The sequence below is a fragment of the Leopardus geoffroyi genome, chromosome D1 (genome assembly GCF_018350155.1).
Source record: "Leopardus geoffroyi isolate Oge1 chromosome D1, O.geoffroyi_Oge1_pat1.0, whole genome shotgun sequence".
Classification (NCBI taxonomy): Eukaryota; Metazoa; Chordata; class Mammalia; order Carnivora; family Felidae; genus Leopardus; species Leopardus geoffroyi.
Genome location: NC_059329.1, coordinates 8,341,707 through 8,357,876, shown reverse-complemented (window position 1 = coordinate 8,357,876; position 16,170 = coordinate 8,341,707). Strand labels below are relative to the sequence as shown.

At 39.8% G+C, this 16,170-nt stretch overlaps 1 protein-coding gene across 5 annotated transcripts in view; it reads right to left on the bottom strand.

Moving 5' to 3' along the window:
• Positions 1-16,170, bottom strand: part of ZC3H12C (zinc finger CCCH-type containing 12C) — an 84,238-nt gene that overhangs the window by 42,014 nt on the left and 26,054 nt on the right. For 4 of the 5 annotated variants that reach the window (XM_045482727.1, XM_045482724.1, XM_045482725.1 and 1 more), the window contains exon 2: positions 7,396-8,147. In XM_045482727.1, coding sequence (XP_045338683.1) covers positions 7,396-8,075 — 680 coding nt within the window. In that variant the 5' untranslated portion in view covers positions 8,076-8,147. Of the gene's footprint in view, positions 1-7,395; positions 8,148-13,422; positions 14,695-16,170 lie in introns of those variants that run through there. The other variant, XM_045482726.1, reaches the window with a different exon arrangement.

Below are 16,170 nucleotides of genomic sequence, written 5' to 3'. Positions count from 1 at the left end.
AGTAAGTTTTTTGACGTCAGCTGTAGAAACATTTTTCTAGATATGTCTTCTTAGGCAAAGGAAACAAAAGCAAAAATAAGCTATTGCAAGTACATCCAAGTAACTTTTGGCACAAAAGAAACAAACAAAATGAAAGGCAACCTACTGAATGGGAGAAGGTATTTGTAAATGATATGTCTGATAAGGGTTAATATCCAAAATATCTCAAGAATTCATACAATTCAACACCAAAAAAACAAACTAGCAAGGATGTTGAGAAAAGGGAACCCCTGTGCACTGTTGGTGGGAATGCAAACTGATGCACCCACCGAGGAAAAGAGTAGAGAGGTTCCTCAATAAATTAAAAATAGAAACACTACACGATGCAATAATTGCACTACTGGGGATTTACCCAAAGAAAGGGAAAACACTAATTCAAAAAGAAACATGCACCCCTATGTTTATGGCAGCATTATGTACAATAGCCAAGATAAGGAAGCCATCTCAGTGTTCATCTATAGTTAAATGGGTAAAGAAGATATAGTTACACACACACACACGCACACGCACATCACTTAGTCATAAAGAGTGAGATCTTGCCATTTGTGACAACAGGGATGGACTTAGAGAGTATTAGGCTAAGTGACATAAGTTAGGCTGAGAAAGACAAATACCCTATGGTTTCCCTTATATGTGGAATCTAAGAACAAAACAAACGGCTAAACAAAAGAAAAAAAACACACTTAAATACAGAGAACAAACTGGTGGTTGTCACTGGGGAAGTTGGTGGTGGACGGGTGAAACAGATAAGGGGGATTCAGAGGTACAAACTTACAGACATAAAATAAATAAGTCATGGAAATGAAAATTACACCATAGGGAATAGAGTCAATATTATTATAATAACGGTGCACAGTGACTACACTTGTCCTGGTGAACGCTGAGCAACGTACAGAATTGTCAAGTCGGTATGTTGTACACCTGAAACTAATATAACATGGTCTGTGAATTATACTTCAAGAAAAAGGAAATAAAAAAAAATTTTTTTAAAAAGAAAAAGGAAATCAAGGAATCTCAGTCATCAAAGTGCACTGACCCCAAGTTAATCATACTCCCATCCATGACAGCTCTCAGAACTGTACTTCGTTAGTGACAGGACAAGTCACCTGGTAACTTAAGCCACACGTAAAAGAAAAGAGCACTGGATTTCTTTAAGGAAAAATATGAATTTAAACTACTGGACACAGGGGCGCCTGGGTGGCTCAGTCGGGTGAGCATCCGACTTCGGCTCAGGTCATGATCTCAAAGTTCGTGGGTTCAAGCCTCGCGTCGGGCTCTGTGCGGACCGCTTGCTCAAAGCGTGGAGCTTGCTTCAGATTCTGTGTCTCCTTGTCTCTCTGCCCCTCCCCCGCTCACGCTTTGTTTCTCAAAAATAAATAAATGTAAAAAAAAAAAAATTTAAACTACTGGATACATGTGGACTGAGACGAATTCAACTCCACTGATGAACTACCTTCAGTTTAACGGAATCACAGGGTTTGAAAAGTTGTAAAGCTACTTGGAGGAAATGAAAATCACAGTATCCTAAGAATTTAATTTCAGAAATATGATAAATATTAATCACGCTTTATTTCTGAGGCATACATTTCATGGAATATCTACATTATCAAGTATCTGTCCCATTAAGGAAAGAGGCCTATTGACTGAATGACCAATTTGCTAAATTACTAAAGAGGGATTTTCTTTTTTTAAGGAATTAAAACCAACCGCACTTTTTGTCAAGATTTGTTACTCCAGCTCCACTCAATATAACTTTCACTCTGTTTCATATTTCAGAAACCCAACAGGTTTTGAATTCTTACTATTTTATATGCAAAAGTTTAGGGCTTTCTCTAAACTTAGTTCACCTTTCTATTTTAACACACTGACGTCCTCCATACTTAGCAGTGAAATATTATCACAAATTATGCTGCTGCAGTAAGTTCTGGGTAACTGTCAATTTTTGGTGAATTGTTTATTCAACAGACTTACCCAGAACTTCTATCCATGTGGCGCATTTTAAAAAGCATATTAATCAGGGGCGCCTGGGTGGCTCAGTTGGTTCAGTGTCTTGATTTCGGCTCAGGTCATGATCTCACAGTTCATGAATTTGAGCCCTGAGCTGGGTTTCACACTGATAGCATGCAGCCTGCTTGGGACTCTCTCTTACTCTCTCTGCCCCTCCCCTGCTCATGCACACGTGTGCTCTCGCTCTCTCTCTCAAAATAAATAAACATAAAGGAAAATAAAGCATGTTGGTCAATGGGAAGTAGAAGCATGCTCCCTCCAAGGCAACACAGTAGGACCCCTGCAACCCTGGGACCTCTGGGGTCTATCTTGGTTATGCGGCTTGTCTCTGTGCAACTTTGAAGGCACCCAGATCTACGATCCAAGGCTCCTTTATGAAACTGTAGAAATCATCACAGAAAACCACTGATATAAAATTAAGGCAAAAATTAAAATATTCCTATAAATCATAGGAACAAAATGGACTGCTAAATTGCTATGCTTATTAATCACTTAAATAAAACCCTGGGATAACAAAGTATTCATTACATGAGTTACTATATTCTGCATTGAAATCTAGAAGCTAGAGCTAATGCAGTAAGCGTAATTACTGAACACCTATTACATCCCAGGCACTTGGTATTAATTACCTTCAAGTCTAATAACAAGCCCGTAAGACTTCCCCCTTTTTCAGTTCTGAAAAGTGGGGCTGGAAAGTTTTAACAATTCAGAATCACAAAAGTGGTATGTAAAGAACTAATTTAAACAAATTTTTAAATTTTTATTTATTTTTGAGAGACAGAGCGAGAGACAGAATGCGAGCGGGGGAGGGGCACAGAAAGAGGGAGACACAGATTCCGAAGCAAGCTCCAGGCTCTGAGCTGTCAGCACAGAGCCCGACGCGGGGCTCGAACCCCCCAACCGTGAGATCATGACCTGAGCTGAAGTCGGACGCTCAACAGACTGAGCCACCCAGGCGCCCCGAGAACTAATTTTTTTAAAAGTCTCCTTTGGCAATTTCAATAAAAATGCCCTGGCTTTTCTACTTTTAACTTCTATCTAATCATTTTCTATCACTTCTATAGCTAGCATTTACATGAAACTAAAATATACTCATCTTATATATGGAATCATTCTGCCTGAGAGATCAGAAAGAAAATAAAATAGTACTCTATTCTTAACTCATGCTTGTATTTACTTATTTTGTGTATGAATTTATTATATAATAGGTTTGCTTAACTTATCATGAGTGGGAAATTAATCTGAAAAGTAAAACCATGTTACATTTTATGAGACATGACATGGATGAAATCTATCTACATTTCTGTTAAAATAAGATTATGAATCTGAAGTAGATATGTATTTTTAAATGACTTTTTTTACTTTATGTAGATCTTATAAATGGCAGAACATGAAAGTTTACTATGAATTTTCATGAGTTCTGGCACTTTCAAAGTTATGGACGTGGTACAACATTTTATTGTGACTGACAGTATAATTCTGCTATAATAAAAATTTCCTGTCAACCTGTTCTGTCCTGAAATGCCTGAAGCACTCTCGTTTAAGTGTCAGATTAAAATATATGACGGAGAGGAGAACAGAATCTGCACTGTCCCGTCTTTACAGCAAGCGATACAGGGGGGTGCCAAAAGGGTGTGGGGGTAGACGTTTGTTTTCATAATTATGTAAGAATAGATTGTTCAAATGCCTTCATTATGCCATCTATTTTTGAATCAGTTTTCCTGTGGATAATTTGCACCATGTGGGAGAAGTAAAGTTTAGAGTCTTACGTAAATTTTCCATCATCCAAGTACCTTTCATTTCCATTGGGAGCCGCTTTGGGTCCTATGAGTTGATGTGAGGCTGACCCAACTGTGACATCATTTATCTAAAGGACACCCATCTCAGAAATTCATTTCTGCGGGCTCCAGGTTTTATAAATCTCATGCCCTTTGCGCCTCTCTAAAAGCGCGTTCCCCTCTCACGCCAAATACTCCACTTGTGCCTTTCTTGTTTCCTCCGTCAGAATTGCAGTTGGTTCGGTCTGAAGGCCAAACCGTCCTAGTCTTACTGTCTTTGTCTCCTGTGGAGACTCTCTTTCCCACCCCCTCCTTATCTAGGTTCATTCTAAAACTGAAAACGAAACAAAATCCTGCCCCAACATTCCTTCATCCTGTTTTTCCCCTTCCTCTGTCAACTTTCTACAATACTGATCTAGCTGTAGTTCTTCATTGCTTTCTTTCTTTCCTTTTTCTTTTTTCAAGTAGGCTCTATGCCCACTGTTGGGCTTGGAGTCACAACCCTGAGACCAAGAGTCACGTGCTCTACTGACTGAGCCAGCCAGACACCCCCAATGCTTCTTTTCTTGGCCATCCCTGTAACCGGGCTTCGATCTTTAATGCCACGTGGCATTCCTGAAGACAGTGACTTCCTGGCTGTCGTGTCCTCTAATCTCTCTCCTTAAAGCCTGCTCTTCTTCGAGTTTGACGGCATTTGTACATCCTTGGTTTTTCTAGCATTTTACCTTTTTCCAACATTTGTGCTTTTCACACTACTCTTTCCCTGAACTATCACTTTCTTCTGCTTCCTGATCTGTCAATATGCACATTTCATGCTAAGTGATTTTTGACACTGGCTATACATCCGAAATACCTTCACCCTTCAAAAATATATGATGATGTGGGCTCTACCACAGCCCCGTTCATTCAGATTCTCCAAGCGTAGAGCCCAAGACTTGCCCTGGTGATTGTCATATCTGGCTATAGTTACAGGTAACCCCCCAGAACCTTCCTTCGTTAGGCTCTCCCCTGGAGATTTCATGATGTTTAGACCTTACAAATGATCACTCTGCTAAAGTAATTGTTCGCTAGTTCTGGATTTTTACAAGGAAAAAAAACTCATTTGGGAAAGATTAAACAGTAGGTTATTTTACTGAAAGACTTCTCAAGGCCGTACGTACACCTCATACTTCTATGCCACTTCAGGCCCTCTTTATTCCATTAGAAAGGGTTGTTTGCACCCAAATCGATCTACCTCCTATAATCCACTTTCTTTTTTTTTCCAGTTTATTTATTTTGAGAGAAAGTGGGAATCAGGGAAGGACAGAAGGAGTGGGAGAGACTCCCAAGCAGGCTCCGTGTTGTCAGCGCGGAGCCCGAAACAGACCTAGAGCCCACAAACCATGAGATCATGACCTGAGCTGAAGTTGGACACTACACCTGACCTTAGCCAAAAGGCCGAGAAGCGACTGAAGTTGGATGCTTAACCAACTGAGCCACCCAGGTGTCCCTATGATCCACTTTAAACATCACTGCTAGATTATCAGTCTAAGGCACAACTGTACTCTTACAGTCCTCTTCTCAAAAATCTTCAATTATCTTTGGATCAGGGTCAAGTTTAAATTCTCTAGCTTGGCACTCAAGGCCTTAGAAGGTCTGACTTGAACCTTTTCAACTTGTGTTTATCTCTCATTATCCGATAAAAAGAGTACAGACTTCGAAGTCCGGTATACATGGGTTTGAATTATGCTTTACCTGGGAGGAGCAATTCAAATCCTGCAAGTCTCATTGGCTTATAACTGAAAGAAAGATAATGCTGGTCCTACCTGAGAAGGTTATCTTGAGGCTTACAAACTGGTCCTTCTCATACCCTGTGTGTAAGTCCTCACCCTCACCCGCTAAAAACAGTGCTTCTCAAATGTCAGTACACATTCTTGGTAGCTGGCATACTCGTTACACAAGGAGATGTGTGAGTGGCACCTGGGTCTGGACTTGGGCAGTCCGCGTGGAGAGCTGGCAGGTCTCTAGAGTTACACAGCCCAGTATGGTGGCCACCAGCTCCGGGTGGCCCTTGAGGACTTGAAGTAAGGCTCGTCTGAACGGCAACATGCTGTGAGTGTAAGATAGCCGACTTTACGACTTAGTATCAAAAGAGTAAGGCGAAACACCTAATTAATCACGGTATCAATGACATGTTGAAAGGATATTCGGGGTCTGTAAGCCTAGAGAAAATACATCACCCATGTTAATTTTACCTGTTTAACTGTTTAATGTAGGTACCAGAAAATTTTAAATGATGCACATGCCTCACAGTGCGTTTCCAACGAACAGCACTGGTCTAGTATGTGCATTTCTAATAAGTTCTGCGACGATTCTGTGGTATCCTCAGATCACTTTTTTTTTTTTTTTTTAAATTTTTTTTTTCCAACGTTTATTTATTTTTGGGACAGAGAGAGACAGAGCATGAACGGGGGAGGGGCAGAGAGAGAGGGAGACACAGAATCGGAAACAGGCTCCAGGCTCTGAGCCATCAGCCCAGAGCCCGACGCGGGGCTCGAACTCAAGGACCGCGAGATCGTGACCTGGCTGAAGTCGGATGCTTAACTGACTGCGCCACCCAGGCGCCCCCTCAGATCACTTTTTAAGAAACCATGTGTGAAATGCTAAGCTCTCTGGAAGAATCAATGCCTTTACACATCTTTATAAGCCTCACAGTGTTCTGAACATTGGGGGTTATTTACTTTATACTAATTGAATTTAGATGCACTTAAAATTTTGAGTTCTGAAAATTCATAGAAAGAATTTCATTAGAAGTTTCGCTTTGGCTTTTTTATCCCCAGCTTGTAAGGAATTATTTTTGAATTTACATTTCTTAAGTGAAACAAAAAAATTTGAAACTCTAACTTTGATTTGTTCCCAAATGAATATAAACAGTTTTCTAAAGGAATTGGTGTTTTCCCCTAGGATTATTTGGCTTCACCTAGAAATAGACTGTTTACCTGACTAGATTCCAAAATTGTTGAATATTATCACAGTCAAGTTCTTCGTTTAAAACTAGTGGTCAACACTCAACCAGGAATATACATGGATTTCTATGCCACAGTAATTTAGCCGGATGAGGAACAAAAAGACATGTATCTGGGGAAAGAGGGTCTGTATCTAAGGATGAACGGGAGGAGAACTGGCAGAGCCCCCTGGCAGCTGGGAGGAAGAAAAGTGAAAGAGATGCGATTCCAAATATGTAAGCTAGGGGCACCTGGGGGGCTCAGCCGCTTGAGCGGCTGACCTTAGCCTAGGTCGTGATCTCCTGGTTCACAAGTTCGAGCCCCACATCAGTCTCTGTGCTGACAGCTCAGAGCCTGGAGCCTGCTTTGGATTCTGTGTCCCCCACTCTCTGCCCCTCCCCTGCTCTGTCTCTCTCTCTCTCAAAAATAAATAAAAACATTAAACATTTTTCAAAAAATACATAAGCTAATGTGGGGATGCAGAATAACCTTGACTTCAGTGACTATTAGAAGAGAAATTGGTCACGACACTAGGAACACCTCTCAAAGATGGTTTAGTAATACCCAGTGAAGACTTTGGCACTTACCTCATGGCCACATTGCTGCCATCGATGACTACGGGTCTCAGGTTCTCCCCGTCATCCGCCACGAGCTCTTGCATCGGAGAGTCCGACCGCTGAGACTCCAGGGAAGGCGCTTCCCGCGTTAGACTGTTGACCGTACTAACCGTCTGTTCGGCCTCACTTTTGTTTCCAAGCTTGACGAGCTCTCCCAAGATGTCATTGATTAAAGCATCGGTACCGAGTTTATTGAGCACAAGCTGAACCTGTTCTTCAGAATAGCCTAACTTCAGTGCAAACTCTAGTTTCGTTTGGTATTCTCGCACCACATCGGGGGGTTTCTTCACTTCCTTGGAGGTAGTCTGGGACTCCTCAGGTTTAAAGTCTTGCAAAATGTCACTGCGTTTGAGTATGTGAGGCTCTAAGCAGGGAGACCTACACAGTTGTCTGTGAGTCTTGGTTAATAAGCATGGCTCTGCTGAAATGCTTCTCGACTGGTCTGACTCGTTATCGGAATTTGTGCTTTCTTCAGAGTCACCAGAGCTCACATTCTCTTCAGACACCTCTTTCTCTTCCTTCCCGGAATTAACTTTATCCATTGTTGGCTTTTCCACCATTGACCAAGGTACAGATGTACTTAAATGTGGGTCAGTGCTCTCCACATAAAGGTGGCCTAGGTCATGCCCCAGATGATCCTTCAAGCCCATGAAGCTGTTATGTGTACTTGACTCCACTTTGCTATTTTTTCTGTATTCCTGAATGCAAAGCACCCCGTATTCCTAGAGAAAAAATGTAAAATATTTAGAATCTCTTATGTACAGTTTCATTCCTGTTTCAGTGAAGAAGTTGAAAGATTATTTATTACCAAACTATACTGAATACATACTTTGCAGTTACCTACGTCTTCTCATCCCGCGGAACACCTATGCCCAAGATGGCATCATGCCCCGTTTTTCAGATGAAGAAGTTAGGAATTAGAATGCCATGCGATCCCTCTGAGGCGACAAAGAAAATAACCAGTGGAACTGGATTTTTTTTTACCCAGTTTTGCCCGACTCCCAAACCCATGCTTCGCCCACTCTGTCATGATGCTTCTCGACCATTACGGAAGAGACCTTTCCACTGTCAGAAAGGCCAATGTTTCCAGAGCGACACCTAGAACATTACCCAAAAGCATGTTTTAGATATACCTGGATAGGTTGTGTACAAGTTCTCTAAAAGAGTTCATAAACATTTGTAAAGATTAAAGAGAAAGCCATACGGAGAGAAAGGAAAACATTAACTTTACAGTAATTGAAAAATTGACGTGAATTTGGATCAAGCTTAACAACAACCTAAAGACATTTCAAAAAAAATTTTAGGTGGTGTGCTGTGTAAAAGCACAATTGTACAACGGCCAACAAAGAACGAAATAATTACAGAGTGAATTCTACTCCGTTTAGGAGATGGACAGTTTTGTCCTAACAATCCATATTTTGTGACTACTGAACATAGTAACGAATACAAATCTTAATGATACGCCACCCTTACTGTCAAGGACACTACCACCTACTTCACTCCAGGGGAAAAGAGCTCTTCTTTATTCTGTGCACATTGCTAGAAAGCGCAGAAATGAAATCGTTCTCATAAAATTAGCAGCATATAGTTAAGTACACTGACCGTTATCTTAATTTCCTGCATTTTACAGAAGAAAATATCTCTCTGTATTATATCAGATAATTAGTTCACCATTATCTACGTTTCGCTAAAAAGTCATCCTTTCTGCTACTCCCTCCTCTGCCACCCCCAGGAATGCCTTACTGTTTAAAATGCTTTTGCTGTTTTACTAGTTTTCCTTAAAGTCTATTGGGAGTCATTGTTATTTCTCTACCAGGAACAGGTTAGCAAAATAAAATTATCTGTTCTTGTGCTTCAGTGCAAGGGCTGTAAATTTACTTATTAAGGCAATTCCAGTGTTCCATCTGGGGAGATTAGTAAGGCAGGGGTAGCTGAATTTGAGACTGTCATAAAACACCTATTTAAGTAATCTAAAAAAGAAAATTGTAAAAAACATTTTATTCTAAAGCTCTTCAACATCTTATTTACACTAGAAAGGAGCTATTATATAAATGTTAAGAGAAAAATGCTAAGTGTTCTTCTAAGAAGTCAAACATCTGAATGCATACTTGGTGAACTTATTAGAGAGTGAAGTATTTCCACATAATGAAATAAATTCTATTAAGTATGGTAAATACTAGAAAACAGAACATGGAATCTTTAGCTTGATAACCACACACTTAACACTTCTTCCGTGTGGAACTCCTACACACTTCTACAGGAGTTTCTTCGGGTTTTATCCCTCGAGAAGACAGATAATGCTGTTCTATTAATAGGGCGTTCATTAGTCTTAAAGGAACATCAAGTTCTCCTGGCCTGGGACGGCACAACTGATAAAAAGAGACACTCTTTAGGAGAGCTCTGAGCCGTATCTATTTCATTTTTTTCCTATTAATATGGATATGCACGAGCCCAATTATTTAGAATTAAAGGAAGGGATTCTGAAAGCACATCTTTACACCCAGTGATTTATTAACTACTGTAATATACTGACACCATAATGCAAGTAACAAATCACAACAGAATCCTAATGAAGGGATACAGTTAAAAGAAAAATCTGCACCGTGGCCTTCGCAGAGCTCCCACCAAAAGTATCTCGAACAAGGAAAACCCTATTGGAAGCTGGGCTGCCTGGCAACCAGAAGCTGGTTGCTAAGCTGCACTCTTTTAACATGCCATCATGAATGCTAGCACAGTCAAAGAATAATTTGGTATGAACAAAAGCCTATAAAAGAGACTGGGACTTAAGTGCGTCTGGTTTACCCTCCGAGAACAATGCAGCTGCCAGGCCAATCTGGAAGCTCCCACATCATTGTTCCGTAAACCCCGCAATCTGTTCCGACTGCAGGAAGTGTATTTAATGGGCCACGCTGCTGATCTCCCCCGAAAAGTTTGGGTTCTGCACAAGCGCTGTTGTGGGATAATTCTTCATGGTAATGACTCACTGACCCAATCCCCGACTTGAAGTAGGAGATATTATTTTAATATTGAGCAGTAGTGGCCTCCTTTGGGACAGTTTCAGAAAAGATGAATACTTTATCAAAAACACAGCCACTGGGGAACAGGGAAATGAAATGTTATGTTTAAAGAGTAAGTGAAATTATTCTGAATTTTCCCATTTTCCAAAGAAATGAAACCCAATACTGTAAAGATTTTTAAACCATAAATGATCCACCCTAAACAAATATTTAAATCTTTCTATATCACTTCAGTCTAATCTAAAAAAGGGTTCATGACACAATGTAAAACTGCTCTACTATTAAATTTTATTCTACAGCTATAATGATAAAATAGGGAGTAAAAAATGAGATTGCCAATAGTTTACTTTTTATAATATTAAACCACAGAAAACGCAACTGTATACAAATGTAGTGAATATCACACACCTTTAACTTATAATCACTCATGTAATTTATACATCCTGTTTAAATAAAAAGTTTACGATAACTGGGCTAACATGATTTTTAACACTAAGGATAAAAGTAAGCTTGATCTACCCTACTTTAAAAAAAAAAAAAACTAACATTTTATTTTGTTAGGCAAAACAGTTTTTTCTTTTCAAATATTCTCACTGAACCTTTTTTTCCACAGTGACAGGCCTCTCTCTTCATGTTCCATATTTCAACTGGTTACTTCAGAATTTTCCAACGTCATCTTCCCTAAACAAGCAGTTAAATAATTTTTAGTTCCTGTCCATCAACAGACTAAATATGAAACAGTAAGAATAAGGGCAAAGGAGTTGTTACCAGGCCTATAAGCCACACAGATTTTCTTCACTACATAATCCAAATCTGAAGCAGCCTTATTTGTACCGATCAAATGGCAAACATTTGGTTTTTAAAACTTTCATCTCTGAAATGCTTCCTTACTCATTCGTAATTAGTAAAAGACTGCCCTGACTTAATATGGCAGTTAAAAATTTTTTCACAAATGATCTTGAAATCATTCAATAAAATATTAAAGGCTAGTCTTAAGATTTAAAAGCTGAAAAAATATTTTCATAGGCTGCAGTCCTTGTTCATGTCATGTGCAAAACTTAAAGGAATTATTACAAGAAATCTTAGGACAAAGAACAGTAAAGGGTCTTTACTCTTGTTCAGGGCCTTCAAGATTATCAACATAATGTTGAAAAAGACAGCAAAGACTTCAATAACATCACATTTCTTATTACATGTAAGACAGAAAATACTTTTCTCCTTAATTCTAAAGTGCTTACTAGACTTTTAAGGTTTGCATGTACTCAAATGCAAACATACGTAAACCACCTTTAATCAACTATTAACCAATAAGGCTAATTTCGCCCAGTTCATGAAGAAGCAACGTAGACAAAATTTCACACATAAAACAGGTCAGCGTTTATACTCCCATCATTATCAAAAAACTACAAAAAATATGGCTTAACTTTTAAGCTTTGTATCAGGAATCTGTTGTAAATGGCCTTTACACACTATATTCATGAATACAAAAAGCACTGGGCAGAAGTATCATGGTCTGAACACAGATTTCTACACTTACAAAGCTATAGCTTCCGTCCAGATACTATCCTGGACACAAATAATTTTCTTTGCCAAAGGCCTAATAGATTAAAGATCAAATAATATTATTTGTTGAAAAATAACCAAATTTTCATGCTAATTTTGTAGATGATGAAGTGTAACTATTTTAATTGTCAAAAAGAAACTTTCTATTAGCTGAAAGTAGGTTATAATAGAACGGTTATTTAGTAGAAATGTGTTGTATACACACGAATTCCCCCATTTGTTGAGATCTTTGAAAGTTCTCATTAGATGACTTGGATAATCCTTCACCTCAAATCCAGTAAAAAAGTTTTTGTTTTTGTTTTTGTTTTATTCTAAAAAGCCTCACAGATCCGGAACATTAGACCACAAAGTTGTTAAATCAATTTATTTGTTTGTAATGTAAAGTTACAATGCCATAAAGTGGGTTCTGGTTGTCATCCAAATGGTAATACTATGAGAACAATGAAAATAAAATAATGAATATGTAATAAATACCTACTGCTGTAGTCTCCGTGTATTTAATTACCATTGTATTTCAGTGAGTGCTGTTGTCCGCATCCCTCTAGCTAACAAAGGAAGGATGTCCCTTTGAACAGATTGGTTAATGCTCTGGGGCAGCAGATGTCTACTAGAACTGCAGGAGACCAGCAACTGGTGGCCTGCCCATCTTCTGAAAACTTTCAATAGACTCCTGCATATGTTCACACAATAGGGCATGTGGTAGAAAGGAAAACCTCTTTTTAACCCTTTATGCTCTCTCTTTCCCTCCCAACTGATAGATGAAAGTCTTTGTCTCCTCCTCTTTTCCCCATTACACAACTCGTGAAAGCAATAGTTATGGGAACGACATCTTCAGCCTAATGTTTGAAACCACTGCAGGGAAAAAGAGATGGGAGAAATCAGGACTCTATGTTACTATCAAAAACCGCTGACAGAGCAGGTGAACACTTAGTCCTTGTATTTACAGCAAGCTGTCTGAAACATCTACCTGTGCATCGGTCCATCTCCCCAAGCTAGATTTTTACGACTGTAGGAAAATCGATCATATCTTACTATCAGCCTAGAGCACCTAAGTCTGACAGTGACACTTTAAGGAACCTAAGAATGTGACAAGATAAAATCCTAATTCATTGTTTGTCAAAATATCAGAACACGTGATCATCACTTATCTTTAAGTACCAAATGATCACGTGCCGTGCGCAGCGCCTTGCAAACGTTCATGAGGCTGTAATGACTGATCGGACTCCAGAAGATAAACCTGTAAAAGATCTGCTGCACGTATTTTACGGAGAGAGTGATCTTGTATTTTGGCACTCCGTAATAATTTGTAGGCTTTCGTTTGAGGCGTATTCTCTCTTCTACAAAGTTCAAGTCAATACTCTCGGTATTTAGCCAAGTTGAACTTGGGAGGCAGGCATTAAGTAGCGCAGATACTCACGGCGGCAGGAAAATACAAAGACGTTTCTGCAGCAGCTTCAGCGGGAACTCCTTAACACAGTGGTAGCCGCAGACGTGCAGGCAGCCAGGAAGAACAATGAATGGTTGGACAGATGCAATGGCAATGTCTTTGCTGAACCGATTACCGAGTGGAGGGACAGCCAATCACGGCGCGGGAGCTCACAATTAGTTGGGCAGATGCGGGCCAAGCTCGGCTCCCTGCGTCAGGTTCGCAGGTTCCTACGATAAGCGAGTTGATGTCATTCCTGGGGCCTGCCCCGGGCAGCGTGTGTATTAACGAGGGGTGTGCGGGCAACAATAGGCCACACAAAGGCCACTCGCCGGCAGCTGCTCTTTGGGAGCCGAGTCATTAGGCAGCAGGCTGCCAACAAGAAACACCTGGCTTGGGCGGCCTTCGGCTTTTCCTCCTTGCTTTTCATGCATCAAACAAAGAAACCAATTCTATTTTCAAGTAGTCAGAGTTGCATGTTTCCAAAAAGTTGAGGCTCCACTCCAGTCTATTAGCTTTGGGGTTTTGAGAAATAAAGAAAATGAAGTGTGTCAAAGCAGCCATTCCCTACTGCAGTAATCCCTTTCTTTAATAAATGAGTGACTAGTGAAATGAGACAGAAGGCTACAGTCAAACGATTTCCCTGGAAACACTGGGAAATCCAAAATATTTTTAGGTATTGGTTCGTTTGTTGCAAGGCAATAAAAAGACAAAAAAGGGAGGGGGAGCGATAAGAGCTTACAAACAGAATTTTAAAAAGTGAGTTCACTAGTCCTGTAGTGTGGGAAGACGAAATGAGTATGGTCCAACTGTGTGCCAAATGTGTCATCCAAACTGTACATTTAGACAAAACTGCTTACGTTCAGCCTAAAATCGCCAGCACGGCTCACCTTACACATGTGCAACGCCACGTAAAACTCTTTTATTACGGATTCCACTCACCCGTCTCATTAAATAAAAGCTTTCATTATGTTCTAATATACAACATTATTATACCTGTTAAAGGGATTTGTATTTCAGCTCAAATTCCAGCTCAGGAACAAGTTAACTTTATGAAGAAGAAATATGGGGGGGGGGGGAAGAATGACCAAAATGGACCTCCTCGGGGAGGAAGCTTGTTACCCCAGATTGATTTCCAACTTCCAGAATGCAGTACTTACAATGCTACCACTACATGCTTTTGAGGGCTGCAGTTTCATCCTGAGTGGCCTCAATTAAAGAAGTTCAACCAAAATTTAAAACCCCTCAGGTGTTGTGAAAATACTCCCCCCGCTAAAGGAAACCGACCTCCGACGCACCACCTACTTTTGTGAACTCGCGCCCCCACCCGCCCACACAAGCACGCACCCACTTTTCACTCTCCTCCAGGTAAAGCAGGAGCTGCTACTAAAATTCGACTTTCTGATACAGGCTGAATTATGCACAGCCTAGGATTTATCATGGTGTCATTACGAGAGCCAAGATGTAAAATTTGGCTAAAGCACCCCTAACGATAGAAACCAATCACAAATACGAGAGCTACTCTCCGTTAGGGTCATTTGTGAATACTTGGGGGAAAAGTGCCAGTTGGGACTCCTGGCCACGCCCTTACTGTGTCCACTCAAGTGTCAATGAGATTTTCTCTATTTACAACCCAAGAGGAAGGCCTACTCCATACAGTTACAAATTTTCAGTTATCTCACTGAAGAAAACATTCCTTATGCCTACCAGAAGCCTAAAAAAGTCCTGTTATCAGAAATACAATAAAAACACAGAGTATACTTTAGATCACTGTCTATATTTTTTCTCAAAAGAGTTTACTATTTTATTAAGGTATATCATTCCCAAATGTTAGAAAAGTTCAAAATCTGTGGAAATATTTTCTAACTAAATGTAATTATTAGGTCTAAAGCAGAAACCATTCTTTTTCCGCCAAGGGTTATTTACGGTAATGTTTCTGCAGTTAGGTGAGCCTATGGTCTAATGTTGTAAGCGCATTAAAGATAAAGCATCTCTAACATAGTTTACTACAAGTTATAAGGTAAATTACACAGAGTTTAGACTTTATGTCTTGGGTAAGCATATGAATGTCACAGAAGCGAAGAAAGTTAAAAAATTTTTTAAAAGTGGTGGTATTTCTCTTTAAAATTTCATGAGCAAAAGGAGTAAGAAACATAAATCAAGGCCACTCGGATGGTTAGCAAATGTATTGATTTAGCAAGATAAAAAATACAAAATATAACACACACGAAAGCAAAGTAGTTACAACTAAACCCTAATAAAACCTAAGCTATGCACTCAGAGAGACAGGTCAATATTTATGAATTCATATTAAAACTTTTTTTGTGTGTATAAAAAGGAAACTCTTTAGTATGAATAGAAAGTCCTCTCTTTTCCCCTGGGTTTCCTTTCTTCTCTTTATCCCCTGCTACTATAGTTACTACTTTATAGCTTTAATTCAGGAGGAGGAGGAGGAATCTTCTCACTAATTCCTGCCACTGTGAACACAAAGAATGAGAGAAAACTACCCAAGGGCTCAGCAGGGAGCCTGATCTCTAGCACTGGATTAAGCTTTTTTGCAAACAGCAAATAAAGGCAGTGATCTGAAAAAGCTAATCAGATCCTGCTGGGGTATTTAGACTATCTTGGTTGCTAGTATTGGATAATGTTAAGCACATTAAAACATCTGTAGGTGAAAAGCCCGTCTGGCTTTCTCAGTCATAGGCCCTGCCTGGTCCACTTGCCCCCCCCCCGCCCCCC